Source organism: Bombina bombina, chromosome 6 (genome assembly GCF_027579735.1).
Source record: "Bombina bombina isolate aBomBom1 chromosome 6, aBomBom1.pri, whole genome shotgun sequence".
Classification (NCBI taxonomy): Eukaryota; Metazoa; Chordata; class Amphibia; order Anura; family Bombinatoridae; genus Bombina; species Bombina bombina.
The window spans coordinates 105,658,972-105,680,451 of record NC_069504.1 but is presented as its reverse complement, the minus strand read 5'-3'; the positions used below and the strand labels follow the sequence as shown (position 1 = coordinate 105,680,451).

The window sequence follows — 21,480 nt, the reverse complement described above, 5'->3', positions numbered from 1 at the left end:
CAAGAAGTCAAACGTGAGGAAGTAACTGAACTTCATGAACTGAAACTCAAATACAGGTTTGATATGTGTGAAAGAATTCCCAATATAAGAAAATATCACCATTTTCAGGTGGTATCAGAGAGTACTATGAGGTTCTTCTTTACATCTGCATTGCTAAATTTAATAGAACTTGCAGTAATGAAATCTGTGCCCCTGATCCTAGGAAATGACTGTATAGCTTGTGTCTAGTATGGCTGGATTGTGGACATCAGCGAGGAAAACTGTGATGTTTTTGTAAAATTCTTCCACCCACCTGGACCAAGAACATCATTCAAGGACAAAATGTGGGTTCCCATGAACATTGATCTCAGAAAACTGATACCTGCCAAGTTGACTGCTGCCACTGAATGCTCCGACAACATTTCCGAGAGACTGAGAGAGGAAATCTCACAGCTTCTAAGCAAACATGTAGCTTGAACTTGTGGTGCATCAGTCATAAACATAATTACTTTAAAATACTGTTAATTTTTATTATTTGTTATGTTTATATTACTTCTGTTCATTTCTCAAAGGTATGGATAAAGTAGTCTTTTCTCCAGATTTCTACGAGCCCTACCTCTGTAACCAGTAGAATCTCAAACTATTTTTTTACAGTAAGAATGCTACCATAGAGGACTTATATCTGGTCCCCCACCAGAGATATAATCAACCCGAAACTGAGGGGAAATATTAAAGAATTGCACATTCTCACCCCATAAGAAAAAGTCTCAAACCTGAAATGATCTGCATGCACACTATACTTACCTAGATACCCCCTAAAACAATTTTGGACTAAAACTTGAACCCTTCCCATTGTAAATTGACCCAAAAAACATTTGGTGATCTTGATCATTACATTAGGACTAAAGTTCTAGTTCTACGTCTATTGAACAAGAATGTGCAAAATGTTTATATATGTACATTGTAATGTGCTCTAGACATTATTTTTTTTTAAGGATGTAGGACCAGCCTGGGTTGATATACACTGTGTGCAGAATTATTAGGCAAATGAGTATTTTGACCACATCATCCTCTTTATGCATGTTGTCTTACTCCAAGCTGTATAGGCTCGAAAGCCTACTACCAATTAAGCATATTAGGTGATGTGCATCTCTGTAATGAGAAGGGGTGTGGTCTAATGATATCAACACCCTATATCAGGTGTGCATAATTATTAGGCAACTTCCTTTCCTTTGGCAAAATGGGTCAAAAGAAGGACTTGACAGGCTCAGAAAAGTCAAAAATAGTGAGATATCTTGCAGAGGGATGCAGCACTCTTAAAATTGCAAAGCTTCTGAAGCGTGATCATCGAACAATCAAGCGTTTCATTCAAAATAGTCAACAGGGTCGCAAGAAGCGTGTGGAAAAACCAAGGCGCAAAATAACTGCCCATGAACTGAGAAAAGTCAAGCGTGCAGCTGCCAAGATGCCACTTGCCACCAGTTTGGCCATATTTCAGAGCTGCAACATCACTGGAGTTCCCAAAAGCACAAGGTGTGCAATACTCAGAGACATGGCCAAGGTAAGAAAGGCTGAAAGATGACCACCACTGAACAAGACACACAAGCTGAAACGTCAAGACTGGGCCAAGAAATATCTCAAGACTGATTTTTCTAAGGTTTTATGGACTGATGAAATGAGAGTGAGTCTTGATGGGCCAGATGGATGGGCCCGTGGCTGGATTGGTAAAGGGCAGAGAGCTCCAGTCTGACTCCCGCCAGCAAGGTGGAGGTGGAGTACTGGTTTGGGCTGGTATCATCAAAGATGAGCTTGTGGGGCCTTTTCGGGTTGAGGATGGAGTCAAGCTCAACTCCCAGTCCTACTGCCAGTTTCTGGAAGACACCTTCTTCAAGCAGTGGTACAGGAAGAAGCCTGCATCCTTCAAGAAAAACATGATTTTCATGCAGGACAATGCTCCATCACACGCGTCCAAGTACTCCACAGCGTGGCTGGCAAGAAAGGGTATAAAAGAAGAAAATCTAATGACATGGCCTCCTTGTTCACCTGATCTGAACCCCATTGAGAACCTGTGGTCCATCATCAAATGTGAGATTTACAAGGAGGGAAAACAGTACACCTCTCTGAACAGTGTCTGGGAGGCTGTGGTTGCTGCTGCACGCAATGTTGATGGTGAACAGATCAAAACACTGACAGAATCCATGGATGGCAGGCTTTTGAGTGTCCTTGCAAAGAAAGGTGGCTATATTGGTCACTGATTTGTTTTTGTTTTGTTTTTGAATGTCAGAAATGAATATTTGTGAATGTTGAGATGTTATATTGGTTTCACTAGTAAAAATAAATAATTGAAATGGGTATATATTTGTTTTTTGTTAAGTTGCCTAATAATTATGCACAGTAATAGTCACCTGCACACACAGATATCCCCCTAAAATAGCTATAACTAAAAACAAACTAAAAACTACTTCCAAAACTATTCAGCTTTGATATTAATGAGTTTTTTGGGTTCATTGAGAACATGGTTGTTGTTCAATAATAAAATTAATCCTCAAAAATACAACTTGCCTAATAATTCTGCACTCCCTGTATTGAGGCTTCCATAAACATCTGTACAACCAAATTTTGCAGTGCACCATGACACAAAGATAGCTTGGCGATTAAAGTGATGGTAAAATTTCCCCTTTGTACAAACTAATCCGGAATGTTAGTGATATTTTATATGAAGTTTAATTCATCAGTTGTATTGAAGATACGCTTTAACTTGCTGTTTAATGTAGCACTGGAATTCAAATACCCCCGCGCTCTGTCTGCCCACTTTAAAAGTAATTTTTGTTTTGGTAAACTAACGGTTTGAACTGTTCTCCAATCAGTGCTATAACCATACTCCACTTTTTTTGTGTAGTTAGAGCGCTGATTGGAGACTAGTTCTGCTCACCAAAAAAAAATACTTTTAAAGGGGGGCGCCGAAGCACGGGGTATTAGAATTTATTGTTAAATTAAAAAGTAAGTAAAAGTGCATCTTCATTAGAAATGATGAATACAACTCCATTTAAAATATCAATAAAATTCCGGATCTGTTTATACAAAGGGGAAAGTCTACAATCACTTTAAGCAAAGTAAAATAAAATTCCAAAATTGGTGGTTTTGCAATACCAATGCACAAAGGTAATCATTAAAAAATAAAAAAGTCTATTCTTAAAAATAAAAAAGAATAGAAAGAAAATCCTAACTAACCCCAAAAGTTGTATTCACCGTTGGAAAATCCGGCTCCTCTTTATCCGACGATGTAAATATAAAAAGTCTGTGCACGTTTTGTTAATGGAAGTACTATTGAAAGCTGTTTAAAATTGTATGCTCTATTTCAGTGTTTCTCAACCGCGGTCCTCAAGTACCCCCACCAGGCCATGTTTTCATTATAGCTCAATTAGAGCACAGGTGAAATAATCAGCTGATCAGTAACCATGGTTACTCACCTGCTCTCACCCATCAGCTGATTATTTCACCTGTGCTCTAATTTAGTTATAATGAAAATCTGGCCTGTTAGGAGTACTTGAGGACCGTGGTTGAGAAACATTGCTCTATTTGAATCATTAAAGATTAATTTTGACCTAAGTGTCCCTTTAAGCCACTATTACATATAAAATATAACAGGAACATCTGATTCAACACACAAAAGATTATTGGAGCTGATGTTTAACAGGTTTTTCTTCTATAAGGTACGACGAGTCCACGGATTCATCCTTTAATTGTGGGATATTATCCTCCTGCTAACAGGAAGTGGCAAAGAGCACCACAGCAGAGCTGTCTATATAGCTCCTCCCTTAGCTCCACCCCCCAGTCATTCTCTTTGCCTACTCTAAGTACTAGGAAGGGTAAAGTGAAAGAGGTGATAAAATATTAGTTTTTAATTTCTTTGAGCAAGAGTTTTTAGTTTTAAATGGTACCGGTGTGTACTATTTACTCTCAGGCAGCAGATGGATGAAGACTTCTGCCTGGAGGATGATGATCTTAGCATTTGTAACTAAGATCCAGTGCAGTTCCCACAGAGGCTGAGGGGTACAAGAAACTTCAGTGTGAGGAACGTTTTCATGCTATACAGCAATGAGGTATGTTCAGTCATTTTTTCTGGAGAGACTGTGTATTTCAGAAAGGCTGACAGTATCCCCATGAGGCTAAGGGTAAGCAGTAATCCTAAGAGCTATAGAAAGGCATTACTAAGCTTGCATAAGGGGCTATTAAAAAAAGGTTCACACAGAGTTTTTGAATGTTTGTGGGCAAACGTTTGATGAACTGGGAGTGCTGTTAACGTTTTGTGGGCAATAACGTTTTTTGGGCCTCTTTATTGAGGGTACACTTGGCTTCTTTTTTGGGTCTCAGAACCCACATGGCTAATTTAAAACCGCTCTGGTGCGGTTCTTTGAGGCTGTAGAGACCTCGAGTGAGATGGGCGGGCCTAATTGTGCGCCTCAGATGCACAGTTGTTTTCACTCAGCAAGCAGCAAGCTCCAACTCTTGAGGGCCCTTGTGGATGTTTTGGGCCAAATCGAAGCTTTAACCCCATATTTTCAAACCCTGAGGGCAGGTAGGCCTGGTGGACATGTCATCTCCTCCACCATGGACTCTGACACTGAGACAGGACCTTCTGATTCAAGGTCCGTTCCAGCATCCAAATCTAGTTTCTCTGCGGCTGACTGCTTGGAGATTGAACGCTTGATTTTATCCAAGCGGGGTTTCTCTGAGTCGGTCATAGATACCTTGATTCAGGCTCGAAAGCCTGTCACCAGGAAATTTTATCATAAGATATGGCGTAAATATCTTTATTGGTGCGAATCCAAAGGCTACTCATGGAGTAAGATCAGGATTCCTAGGATTTTGTCCTTTCTCCAAGAAGGATTGGAGAAGGGGCTATCAGCTAGTTCCTTAAAGGGACAGATATCTGCTTTATCAATTCTACTGCACAAGCGTCTGGCAGATGTTCCAGATGTTCAGTCGTTCTGTCAGGCTTTAGTTAGAATCAATCCTGTGTTTAAACCTGTTGCTCCGCCATGGAGTTTGAATTTAGTTCTTAAAGTTCTTCAAGGGGTTCTGTTTGAACTTATGCATTCCATAGATATTAAGCTTCTATCTTGGAAAGTTCTGTTTTTATTTGCTATCTCTTTGGCTCGAAGAGTTTCTGAACTATCTGCATTGCAATGCGACGCGCCTTATCTTGTTTTCCATGCTGATAAGGTGGTTTTGCGTACCAAACCTGGATTCCTTCCTAAGGTTTTTACTAATAGGAATATCAATCAGGAAATTGTTGTTCCTTCTCTGTGTCCTAATCCTTCCTCTAAGAAAGAGCGTCTGTTGCACAATTTGGACGTGGTTTGTGCTTTGAAGTTTTACTTGCAAGCAACCAAAGATTTCCGTCAAACATCTTCTTTGTTTGTTGTCTATTCTGGAAAACGTAGAGGTCAAAAAGTTACGGCTACCTCTCTTTCTTTTTGGCTGAAAAGCATCATCCGTTTGGCATACGAGACTGCTGGACAGCAGCCTCCTGAAAGAGTTACAGCTCACTCTACTAGAGCGGTGGCTTCTACATGGGCTTTTAAAAATTATGCTTCTGTTGAACAGATTTGTAAGGCTGCGACTTGGTCTTCGCTTCATACCTTTTCCAAATTTTACAAATTTGATACTTTTGCTTCTTCGGAGGCTATTTTTGGGAGAAAAGTTCTTCAAGCAGTGGTGCCTTCTTTTTAACCATCTGTCTTGTCCCTCCCGTTCATCCGTGTCCTGTAGCTTTGGTATTGTATCCCACAAGTAAAGGATGAATCCGTGGACTCGTCGTACCTTATAGAAGAAAAGTAAATTTATGCTTACCTGATAAATTAATTTCTTCTGTGGTACGACGAGTCCACGGCCCGCCCTGTCCTTTTAAGACAGATTATATTTTTTTATTTTAAACTTCAGTCACCTCTGCACCTTTTAGTTTCTCCTTTTTCTTCCTGTACCTTCGGTCGAATGACTGGGGGTGGAGCTAAGGGAGGAGCTATATAGACAGCTCTGATGTGGTGCTCTTTGCCACTTCCTGTTAGCAGGAGGATAATATCCCACAAGTAGAGGATGAATCCGTGGACTCGTCGTACCATAGAAGAAATTAATTTATCAGGTAAGCATAAATTTACTTTTTAGGGGTGTGTCAATGGAAACTGGTGCGACTGGTGAGGGATATTATCGATTCTCAACACTGGTGATCTAAACCTTAATAATGTATTATGTTTGCAATAATACAGTTAATTCTTACCTGCTTAAAATTATAGTTTTCCCTTATATGGCACCAAACAAACATCATCTGAGTACTCTACAAACTAGGACAATTGTTACATGTCCATAATATTTGCTGAATAAAAATAGGTTAAATACTTATCTCCTTAATACACATGATGGGTGTAAGAATTATATGTTAATGATCAGTCTTAACCAGTTAAACAATACCAGATTTGTAGCTCTCAATTAATTCAACCCACAAATAAAATAATGTAATAAATGGGTTAAAAGAAAAGAGCAAGTTTAATTACAGAAAAAATGGATCTGCTACAAGTATGAGCTAGAAATATACTTAAAGCTCAAAATGAAGCATATGAAATATAAGACATTGAACAGATTTCAGTAAACTTGAGCTGAGTAAGGCTTAGAACTCTTGTATAACGGTAATGTCTTTGAAGCAAACAATTCTACAGTGTCTTACTGATTAGAATATCCAGGTATGAATAGAAATTAGTCAGCCGTATATTCAAGGTAAGGAAATACATGTAAAACACAGTCAGCATAGAAACACTTGATAAACAGCAAGTTTCTATCAGGATAAGTAAAAGAAATGAATACTTGCAGTCTGTGGATTCCAGGGAGAGTTCAGTCTCAGCTGTTGATACAAAGGGGCATATTTATCAAGCTCCGAATGGAGCTTGATGCCCTGTGTTTCTGGCGAGCCTGCAGTTATGAAGCAGCGGTCACAAAGACCGCTGCTCCATAACCTGTCCGCCTGCTCTGAGCAGGCGGACAGACATCGCCGGAAATCAACCCGAACGAGTATGATCGGGTTGATTGACACCCCCTGCTGGCGGCCTATTGGCCACGAGTCTGCAGGGGGCGGCGTTGCACCACCAGCTCTTGTGAGCTGCTGGTGCAATGCTGAATATGGTGAGCGTATTGCTCGCCGTATTCAGCGAGGTCTGTCGGACCTGATCCTCAGATGATGGCCAAGAGATTGAACAACTAGTTGTGCTTTTCTCCTTTACCAGGAAGGTGCTTAATTTTTCCCACTCTCACCTCTTGGGGGGGACACTTGTAGGTGAAAAAAACTCAAGAACGGGTTCTCAGGAGATTCTTTTGGCCAGGCGTATATGAGAAGATTAAAATGTTTTGTGTCTCTTGCCCAGAGTGCCAATTGTCTTTACCAAAGCCTAAGTTAAAGGCCTCACTCGTACCTCTCCCCATATTCATTCGAGGGGATTGGCATGGACCTAGTGGGCCTGTTGGAAAAACCTGCTTGAGGTCACCAGTACATTTTAGTGATACTCAATTATGTGTGAGAGAGAGTTTTAACCATACTCTGAAAGGGATGTTAAGAAAAGTGGTTAGTGGGGATGGGGGAGATTAGGACATACTGCTTCTTTACTTGTTTATTTGCTGTCTGGGAGATTCCCCAAAGCTCCACCAGATTCACCCCCGTTCGAGTTACTGTACGGGAGGCACCCCTGCGGTATTCTGCATATAGTGAAAGAAAATTGTGAGGAGCAAGGCATCCCGGCAACTAATATGGTGCAACATGTGGAACAAATCCAAGAGCGTTTGGCTGGAGTTGTTCCTCTTGTCCACCAGCACCTGGAACAGGCTCAAGGTACCCAAAAACTCCACAATGACCAAAATGCTACAGTGAGACAGTTCAACAGGGGCGAACATGTAACAGTTCTTGTCCCAAATGCTGAAAGTAAGCTTCTGGCACGTTGGCAGGGCACATGACATTATCACAGAAACCAGAAGTGAGCTTTAGAGTTAAACCATACTGAATTCCTGAGGCAAAAAGACAAGGGCCGAAGTTAAGAAAATGCTTGAGCTAGAGGCGATAGAAGAGTCTCAAAGTAATTGGTCAAGCCCAATAGTTCTAGTGTCAAAAAACGATGGGTCTATCAGGTTCTGTAATGACTTAAACGAGATCTCTAAGATCTCTAAGTTTGATGCGTATCCTATGCCCTAGGTTGACAAATTAGTAGACAGACTAGCAAAGGCCAGATTTCTCTCTGTTTTGGACCTGACAAAGGGTTATTGGCAGATAACGTTAACAGAGCAGGCCAATGAGAAAACTGCATTTGCTACTCCTAATCATTTATTTAAATATATAATAATGCCTTTTGGTCTCCATGGAGCCCCAGCAACCTTTCAAAGGTTGACGGACAAAATGCTTAGATCTCATGCCATGTACGCTGCTGCATATCTGGATGATGTGATCATTCATAGCTCATACTAGGATTCCCATCTAAAAAAAGTGCAGATGGTGTTGGACACATTTAGAAACATGGGGCTGGTTAAAGGTTAAAGGTCTGGTGAGAAAATTGTTTATTTTGTGAATGTCTTTTTTTTTTTTTACTGGAGCCAGAGTAGCTGGACCAGTAATATAAGTTGGCAAAACTACCGTTATTTAGACTCCGAACTGGCCTTTTTGTTTTGTATTTTCTGTTGCTGCTGAAAGGCATTTTTTATTTACAAGGGAAGTGTACCCTGACTCTGGAAAGATACTTTGTTTTACTTTTATTAAAGAAAAATTAAAATTGCATTCAAAACACAGTTGCCTGACTGTATTTGCAGTGGCCTTTCCACAATATATATATGTATATATCTCTATGTTAAAGCCCTTTGCCTGCCTTTTTTTTCTAAAACCTGACACCTTTGAGCCCTTATAATTTTTTTGTGCAATAATTTTTTTTAAATTATTTTTATTAGTTAATTTTATTACCCCACATTGTCTAGCAATTAGCTTGGATCATTTATGAAAAGTGCAAAAGAAACCTTGTAGTGTATAAATACTGTGTGACTCTTACTCTAGTAACCCCTTTTAATGTCACAAAAATGTCCTCAGCTTTGGAGAAATGATAAGTTTCAAGGCTTTTAAACATAGATGAAACTAGGTTACAACATGGCAGTACTGTTTTATAAAACCTAAAATGTTACATTTATTTTATTAATCTTTAAACTAGTAAAATGATTTTTTTTAATTTTTTTATTTTTTTTAAATACATCTGAATATCAATTTCAGGTGAATCTTTGCTTTGACTAAATCATTTTCTCTAGCATTTTTTTTTAGTATTTAATGTCCCTATTATGTTGAATGTGATAGATGTCCTTAAAAGGTGTTGAGGGATTGCTTACATCTGTAGAAGCTTGAGTAGATTTTCATGGTGTAACCTCCTGAAACATAGCAGCAGAACAAGTAACTCTTTTTAATGGGTATGTGCAAAATGAACGAGGAGGTAAAATAAAGCATTTGCTTATTATAGTAGTATTGTAGGACAGTTCAACACACTATTTAATGTCTGTTCAGCAGAACACATTATAGATCACTAAATCCTTCTATAAAATGAAAATGCACAAATCTCTTCCAGTATGATAACCAATGCTCAGATATTTTAAACCAATTTATCCTAACACTTATATGCAGTCCTTTTTTTTTTTGTAAAAGAAAAGGAGCTGGTTCTCAAAAAAAAAAGGTGGCATACTCATTGATTTTTAATTGATATAATCTGCTCAGTAATTTTGATAAAAGCAAAGGGACAGCATTATTTACAACATTTGATGTATTTTGCAGCCCCTCTTGTGAAAACTAGAGTATTTGCCTGATAATTACAAATATTACCTCTTATGAGTTGTCAGAGGTGGGCGTACTCAGTACCGGTGAGTACCCCCGCACAAAAAAGCCCTGCTTATATGAAGGTATATTCTAATCCCTCTTCACTGCTAAACTCTATGGGAATTTTTCTAGATATGTCACATTCAAAGCAGTACCATTTCTTATTGAACTGGAGCTATATTTAACAATAATAATAATAATGACATGAAACCCATTTCTATTTATAAAAATACTGCATTTCATCATCTTTATTTGAAAACGTGACAGATTGTATTCATTAAAAGTACAATAAATCATATTGTTGTATATAATATCTAACAATATCTGAATTACAAAATATATTTTAGAAAATTACAGTGAGACCACAGCTTTTTTATTTTTTTGTTGTATAAATATAAAAATATTGTTAGCATAAAGATTGCTTTACTAATACTTCTTTTTAGATTTCAGATGTGTTTGATTTATCCCATTCTCAAAAATACAATAGCATTTAGATTGTAAGCTCTCTACAGAGCAGGGTCCCTTCCGTCCCAGTCTGCCTTCCTTATTTTGTCCTTGTTTACTGTGGAATCTGTTTGCACATTACAAATAAATAAAATAATAAAAATAAAAATATTAACTAAAATGTATTCTTAAATTAATGGGACACTAAACGCAAATTTTTTCTTTCATGATTCAGATAGAGCATGGAATTTTAAGCAACTTTTTAATTTACTCCTATTACCAATTTTTCTTCGTTCTCTTGCTATCTTTATTTATAAAGCAGGAATGTAAATCTTAGCAGCCAGCCCATTTTAGGTTCAGTACCATAGATAGCGCTTGCTTATTGGAGGCTTACATTTACCCACCAATAAGCAAGCATAACCCAGGTTCTCAACCAAAAATGGGCCGGCTCCTATGCATCACATGCCTGCTTTTTAAATTAAGATAGCAAGAGAACAAAGAAAAATTGATAATAGGAGTAAATTAGAAAGTTGCTTAAAAATGCATGCTCTATCTGAATCATGAAATAAAAAAATTGGGTTTAGTATCCCTTTAAGAGTGAGAAATAATGTGTATATTATAGTAGATTTCTTTATTCCTGTGGCAATAATCAGATATGCTAATTTATACACACAATTAAATATTTTTCAAAGTTGGCTGCCTGGTCTTTACGTTTTATATAACACGGAATTTGGTATGTCTAATTTATCCTGCTGCAGTTTTCAAAGACACTTACATCTGTGTTCAAAGTCATTTAGACAAACCAAAAACTAACTTTTTCAAATCAGGTGTTGCATTGCATTTTTTACCCCTAAGGGCAAATAAATACATTTTTGTTTTGTATTCTATTAATAATAATAGAACTGTAGAACTTCCAGTGAGCAATTATTCATGAAGATAAGTGCAAACATAGATAAATAGTAACAAACCAGCTGTCTGTATTGTAAATGAAGAGAGGTAGACGGGTCAAAATGGGGCGCTGTATAAATAAGGAAAGGAGGGCCATATTGTGGCCCTTGAACCTTAAATTGGACAAGCCAGCCTTCTAATGCAATTAAGAAATAGATTTTCTTTTTAACAGCTAACACTAGTTTGTTTATACATCCCTGCATAATCTTCTGGGCAAAAGACAGACACTTCACTCGGTGCACAAATAAGGTTCTTTTAATGCTACCACTATATAATCATATGCACTAATACATTGCTGGAACTGGCTGTGTGTACCATTTGCACATCATCTGTTTTACTAGCTGCTGTTACACACTTACCCCTGTCTGTCGCACAGTAAATCCACGCAATGTCTGCATGTGCATCTGGAAGCCATTAGATAAGCAATCTGTTATAGACACGCTTAAAAAAACAACAATATATGCGTACAAACCTGATCTTTTCACATACGTAAATCTTTATCCCTAGTAAATCGTTTTTTATTTTTAAATGGTCTGCTCATTTTTACAATACAGCAAATCCAGATAACTTAGAGCTTTAGTAGCCTTTTGTTGCTTGGTGAAGTATATTTAACTGTTTATGCATAAGTGTATTGAAAAGAATACGAAAGATCACCACCCTCACCGCCATTCATTTGTTATTCCATGAATGTCTGTGTCTTTAGTGTCATCTCTGTATTGTTGTGAGCAAATAATCGCATGGCAACATAGAAAATACAAACTACTGTCTTTTATAAAATAATTAAAGTAATATCTTCAATTTCTGTTTTCATAAGAGATGAAAAATCGTATAGTGCCTCTAAACCTCATCCGTCTTTAATGAATAATCACAGTGCTGCATGCATAGAAAGGCATTTTCTAACTTATGTTGTATTTCATTATTTGCTCTCGTTGGTTCTACATTAGAGTAAGGTAAGTGTTGTGTTCCTCAAATGTTATTAAAATGTATGATGATGTTATGGTTTCCATGTATTTTATTTAAGATGAAATAAATAACTGGTAGTATGCAACAGGGTGGCATCTTATATACTAATGCATATTCCTATTCTTGTATCAATGCAAAGCTCATCATTAGGCAGAACACCTACAATTGTATAGCCAATCAGTGCTTTAGACACCAGCAGAATTGGGCGTAAGCTCTGTTGCCCTGTATTGTGGCATGTAAAGTAAGTATATACTGTAGGAAAAAAGCCAATGTATTAAATATATATGACTGGCAGTGTTTTTTAGTGTATACAGTACAGTATTCTGTATGCAGCCAGACTGGTACCTGTAGGTAAATTAGGGTCCTTGATGTTACCAGACCCTTTTGCTATTCTTCTCCAAGGGGTGTCAGTTTCCCAGAGAACGTCATTACTTTTTTTGGGCCAGATAATCAAGCATTCTCTAGTTTGAAGAGAGATTTTAGTGGGAGATTGTAGTGGGAGAAGACTTCACAGGGGCTAAACTCACTGTATTTTCAAAGGGCCTGAGAGAGAACATTGAAAATTAACATTGTATTACTTATCTCTCCTAAGCCCCACTGAAAGTGTAGTTTCTTTTGCTGGCTATGTTTACACAGATTTTCTATAGCCAACACCTATCAATAAAAACTTACGTATAGGTAGGAATACCACAGGCAAAATCAGCTAGCTATTTCAAATGCTGAAATAAAGGTAAAGCAGCTAATTGTAACAATGTCATACACTCCAGTGGATAAAATGGATAATTGAGAATACATTAAAGGGGAGAAAAATGTGGGTATACTGTCCCTTTCAACGTCTGTTGTGTCTCGGAAAGGTAGTGGAAGGGACCCAAAAGGAACAACTAATACATGATATTTGACCCAGCTACAAAAAAAGTGAATTCTCAACTAGGGGCCAGATTACGAATGTAACACAAACGTTTGCTTGTAGGCGATATCGGATTTTCGTGTTTGTTTGCACACAAGTTAAATTTGCCCTCATATTAAAAGTTGAAAGTAGATGAGATCACTTGAGAGCAATTGAAGTTAACGCTTGTCGGGTTAGCGCGTCCTCAGAGCTGTGGTTAACTGCTTCGCAAAACAAAAAAGTGTCACAAAACACATAAAAAATGCATTACACAATACAGTTACTCACTATCTAATACAAATTATTAAAAGAAATATTGCACACAAAAAGTTATAAGATAGATCGTATGTGTTAGAAACAAAAAGACAAGCAAAGGGATTTAACAAAGACATATAAAGATATACATGTCTAAAGATGGATATGTATGTGAATATATATGTCTATATATGTATACATTTCATACATCTGTATTTATATATGTATATATGTATTTACAGACATATATACACATAGAAATACATATATACATATATATATATATATATATATATATATATATACATATATATATATATATATATATATATATATATATATATATATAGGAAAGTAAAGTAAGGTTAACTGCAACATCCAGAAATGTCCAAAGATAAATACTTAAACAAAGTTCTACCTCCGGAGGATAAACGTTCAAGAACCAATGGGTTAACAGAAGAACATATCACAGCTCAAAAACTGATCAAAGTATTACTGATATCCAGCGAATTTCCCCTATATACGCTCACTGTACATTAGTGATGAACTGCAGCATATTATTTCACAGCTCCTGAGAACAGCAGGGTTATATATACTTTTACCACACACACAGGTATCAGGTAATTAAAAGGGGGGAAACCGTGTTCCCAAGAGGCACTACCGCCTCAACTCACCACCACACGGGTGCACCGATTAACCTTTCGTCTCTGTGTGTATGATCAGCGTCCCTAGAGAGCAAAATCCCAGAGCTTGCTTATCCAAATGCTGCAGCGTCTTCGACAGAGCGTCCCACTATGCGGGAGGGGGTGTGTTCCGGTCCTCTCTCACCATGTGATATCCGTGGACCAATCCAAAGGAGGATCTGTACTGCTTGAAAAAACCTCTGTGAACTTTGGAGCTTAGAGTCCTTAGACCGTTGCTGCATCCCAGATGTAAGCACACAGCCAAGGAAATGATTATGCAGCCAACGGTCAATGTAGATAAAACTTCATCTTTATTGTGCAAAACATAAAAGCATTCCAGGAGTCAGCACAGGCACACAACAACACGAAAGTCCGCTAACATGTTTCGGCCTACATTGACCGTTGTCTGCATAATCATTTCCTTGGCTGTATATATATAGATAGATAGATAGATAGATAGATAGATAGATAGATAGATAGATAGATAGACAGTATGTGCATTGGAGCCCTTTGCAGTTAGGTAGATGAAAACATGTAAAAGAAAATGTATGCAATATTCATATTTAATAAAGTGTTATACTGTGTATTTACTGCAAATATTTCATATGCCAATGTTCTGCGTATTTATAAATAGATATTCCTTTATAAATCTATACAGGAACAGGTAGTGGGAAGAGAAGCCCACAAAAAGACTGCACATATAGCACCCTGTGCCTACACCAGAGTGTGTGGAAGGATCATAACAAATAAAACGGAACTTTTAATAAAATTATTTTAAAATCTGGGACCCAACGTGTAAATACATGTTAAAATCAACAATAGAGCTAATGGTAAATAAGGTTCCTGTGTTGTATATAATAATTGCCTTTGAATCGTGACAAAATGTGTGTATAATCAAACTAGCGGTCACTAGTTCAAGGATACCATTAGGATAGCCCTGACTGGCTAACTGTAATATTAAATCAACTTTATCTCAGGAGTGTGGCTACAATAATATTAGCCAAATGTAAACTGGTGCGTGGTGGCGCACTGATAGTCCAGTGGCAACTGGTGTAGATACTAAAAAGTATCAGATAAATTCAGTTACTAATACTTATTGACAAAGTCATGTGTCCATAACATGTATGGTAATATAAAAATACAGCTTATAACAGAATGGAATTACCCTGACTCATAAATAAGAAATAAATATAATATGCAACAGCAGAGTTACGACAATTCTGTGCTTATATAGGACTCGTGTTGAGCCTTGTAAAGGGGATATGTTATGCTTAGACACGTGATATTGTTATAGAACATAAGGAACTGAGTAACTGACTGAATAGCTAATAGCTTATATTAGTATGATACAGTCGTACTGTATTGTCTCACCACACTTTGAAATATAATTATACATTATTAGCTAATATAATAGCATATAATAAATTAATTGTGAGAAAACAAAAGTAATGATGATCTATTTAACTGTCATATGGATGGTAAGGGTTAATTTCAAACTGAGCTCATTCCATACATTTCTAGCTAAAAATTGCCCAATGGCATATGGTAAAGATGGACCGTTGTGGGTCTGAAATACTACACAGTCTGAGAAATATTAGTATATAGCGTATTGGTATAATCGTTGTTTATAAGACAGTAAGATCAGATACATTTGTATCTCATTAAGCCACCTATAGTGATACAGATTATGCGGTCCCCTATTAAGGACCTTTATGCTAGTGCAAGGCTATAGATATTAGCGAGTCCGTATTATAGTTAGAAGCACTTCATATATCTATGATGTTAAGCTAGTATTCCTATAATTAGGAGACTATGCTCCCCCATATAGAGGTTGATTTTGCACTCGTGGTTTGTCACACGAATATAAACCATCTCTATTGAAAGTTAAAAAAATGGAGTTTCCATATGCTCCAAACCCTCTGACGCGTTTTGCCCATATAGGGCTTTTGCAAAAGCAGCAGGCCGCCGTATTCACGGGATTAAATGTCCTGTTAAGACCCGGAAATGTTGTCCTCTCCTTCCTGATTGGTTAGTCGTCATGTCTATCACAGTAAGTTGTTTGACATATGAGATTTAAGAATCTTCAGTATTACTGGAGACTACTATAATATTCCAATGACTAGTCCACCATTGTAGATCGTGTGAATGTTGTGGAAAATAAGAGTGTAACTTTATTAAAAAGTGAATATATGAGTCTGAATGCACATGTTCTGTGTGGGTCTTATATTGAGTGTTAACAAATAAATATATTTGTGATACTATTTATATCATAAAACTATGAATTTATAAGAAACCTAAAAAAATGGTTAACAGGTGTATAAAGTGAGTTTGTGATGAGGTGATTGTTATATTCTGTTAAATATTTCCTTTTGATGTAATTATTAGGATATACTTGTTATAATAAAATAAAATAAGATAAAATAAATATCGTTTCCACTATTGTGCCCTAACAAATATCCTTGTGAATACACATATTAAATAATCACAATAACACCGTTATGTTACCATTATTCTTTAACCCTGTAGGAATCCCTTTATCAGGTCTAGTGAGATGATCATAGGTGAACATAATAGATATTTTGTTCAATGAGTCCTTTTAGTTACACTGTATTCAGAAGATAAATCCATCTGCTTTCTATCCTCAATAGCGCTTTTTCCATGTCTTCTCCTCTAATTCCAAGACTTACTTTCTCTATACCTTGACAGTAAAGTTCTTTTGTATTGGAGTTGTGGTACATTAGAAAATGAAATGCGACACTTGTTAGATTTTTTTCCATCCTCTTTATCTTTTTTGGCATTTTTGATGTTGCGAATATGTTCCATCAATCTAGTTCTTAACTTTCTTGTCGTCAAACCAATATAAATTTTGTGGCATGTAAATCTGAGAGCATAGAGGCAACATATATATCTGTGAATATAGGGCACATGTTGGAACCTGTCTATAATATTGTCAGATTTATATATGTATTTACATGTATTGCAACTGCTACATCTGTGACATCCTGGGGCTAGTGAAGTCCTTGTTTTACTTCTTTGAAGATGACTGCTCGTTATCATGTCTTTTTTATATTTTTTGTGCGTCTGTAAGTAATGGATGGTTTTTCACCCAAATTTTTCTTCAATATTGGATCAGATAGAAAGATTTTCCATGTTTATTGATAAATTGAATTACTTCAGCAGTTTGGGCATTATGTGTTAGTATTAGTCTTGGAATGTTAGCATTGGATTTTTGTTTTTTATATAATAATTCTTGACTGTTAGTGTTTAAGGCTCTATGTTTGGCATTTTTTATACTTCTCCTACTGTAGCCCCTCTCAAGTAGTCAATTTTCTAGTTCTTGGGCTCTTCTTTGAAAAGTGGGGGTATCCAAGCAATTCCTTCCTGTTCTCAAGAATTCTCCAGTAGGTAAGCCTCTCATAGTGCCAGGGGCGTGTGCACTAAATTTATGTAGTAAGCTATTAGTCGCTGTTAGTTTTCTGTACAAGTCTGTACATATAGTATATTACCCTCATGATCTATTTTGATGGTTAAGTCTAAAAAATGTATTTGATTTTGGTTAGCTTCATGGGTTAATTTGATGTTAATCTGATTAAAATTCAGTATAATTAGAAACTGTTGTAGTTCTAGATATGAGCCTTCACAGATGAAAAATATGTAGTCTATGTAGCGAAGCCACATAGATATTTTGTCTGTGTATACACTGTTGGTATCTGTGAATACAAATTCTGCCTCCCATCAGCCCAAAAATAGATTCTCAAATCTCGTGGCACACATGGTCCCCATAGCTGTTCTTCTCGTTTGTAGGAAGTATTTATTGTCAAACAGAAAAAAGTTGCAATGTAATACAAATCTTAACAGTTGTATTATAAATGTATCATGTACCTTGTCTTCCTCTGATTTTTGGTCTAGAAAATACTGGACGGCAGTGATTCCATTATTGTGGTCTATAGATGTGTAAAGAGACTCTACATATGTTGTAACCAACCAGGTGTTCTTACTTGTATGAACATTATTTAATCTTTGCAAGACTTCCATCGTGTCTTGCACGTATCAGGGTAATTCTTGTACAAACCCTCGAAGTCTGTATTCTAAATATTGACTTGCTTGTTCCGTCAGACATCCTATCCCAGAGACAATAGGTCTTCCTGGTAGAGACTCTTGATTTTTGTGTATCTTAGGGATAAGATAAAATGTTGGGGTTTTCAGTTTAGTGACTTGTAAAATCTTTTTCTTTTTTTCAGTTATGATATTTTCATTGACTGCTTGAGTTATTATATGATTGTAAATGTTTTGGTATCCTATTGTTGGATTGCTCAATAATCTCATGTAGCAGTTCTTATCAGTCAATAGTTTGTTGACCTTCCTGAGGTACATGTGCAGGGGCCAAATGACAATGTTACACCCTTGTCCGCATTTCTGATTACCACTTCTTCCCACTTACTCATTTCTTTAAATGCCCTTCTTCCTTTATATGTCAGATTGTTTGCTATGGGTGATAATTGTAAAGAAGAAATTTCCTTACACACCATCTCATTAAACACCTCTAATTGTGGGTAATTAATGTTCTTAGGTACGTAGGTTGATTTGGTTTTAACCTTTTCTCTCCATTTTTATTTAATATCTTTAATTAATATTTATAACTATATATAATCATGTATGTGTGTGTGTGTGTGTATATATATATATATATATATATATATATATATAGGTATAAATATATATTGTACCAAAATACCATCAGATATATGTAGAAATATGTATTTATGAATAAATAGACCATACTCTTCAATGCGAAGAACACTGGAATGTTAAATCTGGAAACAAACTGTCCCGTTAATCTCAGTTTTAATAGATTTTAATGTATGTTACAAAGATACCAATCATTCGTTTTTTCTACAATGCATCATTATAGCCATCAAGTGGATATCATTTTTACACAGCATACATTTTTTTTGTTTTGCGATAATTCTAAAACTTGCGTGTCAATCTCCGAAGAATTTTTGTTACACTATTTATATATTCTCTTCCCAAAGTATTTTTTGTAGAATTGGTCTTAGTAGAGATTAGTTAGCACAAAGAAAGTACATCAAACAATGGCTGAACATTTTCTTGTTCTACACTGCATTTGATTCTCGCTGGCATGTGAGAATGCAGATGTCCAACCTAAAATCTGATTTAGCTAATGGTCCTCAAGGAAAGTGTATTCCTCATCTTTTTTTATGTTTGTTAATCTTATAAACATAAACTTTTTTTAACAATATATGGGATATATTATTTAGCAATCTTCTAACCAGTATTCCTGTAAAAAAACTAAAAAAAAAACTGTGACTAACTAAAAAAACTAATTGATGTGTTTAAAATTGGGAATGTGATAGTAGAGGCTAGTAGTGCTTTTTGGTTTAAAGTTGTAAATATTTATTTTATTTTTGCTTATACCATTGTTTTAATTTTATTTTAACTTAAATTGTGAGAAAATAATGATTAAAAAAAACATAAAAAATGGACGAAAATTAAAAAAAACTTTTCTTATTCCTAGAGTTTATACTGTTAATCAAATATATATATATACACACACACACACACATGCAAGCCATTTTTAGGTCTTCTCGTCTCACAATAAATGTTGATTATTATATTGTGTAACTTTATCCTGTGGTAGCAATGCCAAGTCACTCATAAAACCTTTGTCAACAGTCTAAAATTGTGTATTTTGTATTCTTAGAATGGATTTTATTTTTTGTTCTACCTTGGTTTTATCATTATTGCTCTCTCTACGAAACATCAACTCTTATGAGTAAATATTTCTTGTTAAAATTATCTATGACAAGAAACATATTCATTATTTATTTTTAACAAACATCTATATTAAACGCAGTGCAAGCAACTTCACATAAAGTGCTCAATTTCCATTAATCATTTTTGCTATATGAATTTCTGGAAGCTAAATTCTCTCACTATTCCCTCTCTTATTTTCAGCACTCGCAAACAAAATTACATGATGAATTTTTCACGGCAACATGGGCTCAGGCATTTCTACAACAGAAGACGAAGGTCTCTGAGGCGATACCCATGAAGAAGTGAAATATATAAATTTCTTCCCATCATGTGACGTGTTGCTTTTCATTTTATCCAAACAGAAAACTGCATTTGGTATCAAGACTTTCCTGCTATTTGCTCAAATAACCAAGAGCCTCTATTAAGACTGATCATACACCACTTTTCACACTGTGAACTAATGAGAAGTGACTTATTTTCTCATCGGTAATTGTTATAATGTTAATGTGTCCGTGAAATATGTGATCTGTTGTAATATCAGTTTAATCGGCAGTATTGGAACTTAGCAATGTATTCTGTTTAACAGGAAAACATCATTAAGCACAAGGACTTAAAAAATGCAGTATTTAACAATTTTTGACACTTAAGTATTTAAGTGCATAGTATTTCATCTATGTACCATATTTTATAATATTAAATTATCATGTTTTTCTTGTCTTTTTATGTATTCTCTCCTAGAATATGACATTGCTTGTCGCATTGATGTACACTTTTTTTTTGCTTTTAATTTGGCTGATGAATGTACACGCTGATATTGAATACAATGTGTAGGGAAAACTAAAGAGATCAAACATTTGTGAAATAGATAAAGGCGTGTATATCTGAAACCCATTATGTTGTCATTGGAGATTATTGTTAAAATTGTGAATAAAAATGAATTGATTTCAAGGACTTTCATTATGAAGAGCTGTGAATAGATTGCGCTGATAAAGCCAGTTCCCTGCATATCAGAATAGCAGTGTTTTCATTTTTAATGGCCAAGCAAGTTTACCATAACTGCCATGTGGTGTCTGTGGCATTGAAGTGGTTTGTAACCAGTGAATGTTTTTATTGTGTTCCATTTGTGGTTTGTTTCTATTGCAGGGTAATTTATCCTGCGCTTATGTATAATCTACACCAGCAAAAAATAAAATTCCCTCTGCTACTTCAGACATATTTTGCCCTATAATGCGGTAAGCAAAAATGTATTGGTCAAACTAGAGAAAATTACAGAAATTCTTTGATAAATATTACCCAATGGTCTCATGGCCTATGACTAATACGTGCGATACATTAATTGGCGTTATCATTGTTTACGTTTTTAAATAAATAAATGTTCTAATGAGTTATTTCAGAAATAAACAGTTCTGAATGTTTGATTCTCTTTTTATTGTTTTTTGATGTTTTTTTGTTTTTTGTTTTTAAAGAAAGGTTTACCCTAGAAAACTACATGGGGCCGATTTATCATTTGTCTGGTGGACATGATCCGCTGTAGCGATCATGTCTGCCAGTTTTGGTGAACTGCTTGTGCAATGCTGCCCCCTGCAGATTTGGGGCCAATCGGCCGCTAGCAGGGTGTGTCAATCAACCCGATCGTATGCGATCGGGCAGATTGCTGTCCGCCGCCT

At 36.1% G+C, this 21,480-nt stretch overlaps 1 protein-coding gene across 1 annotated transcript in view; it reads left to right on the top strand.

Annotated features, from left to right (window-relative positions):
* The window catches only part of RELN (reelin), a 957,839-nt gene extending 936,603 nt beyond the window's left edge, over positions 1-21,236 (top strand). Inside the window, 1 exon segment of the mRNA XM_053716545.1 lies at positions 20,015-21,236. Within this exon segment, the coding sequence (XP_053572520.1) occupies positions 20,015-20,111 (97 nt within the window). The 3' untranslated portion in view covers positions 20,112-21,236.
* The last annotated feature ends 244 nt before the right edge of the window (positions 21,237-21,480 follow it).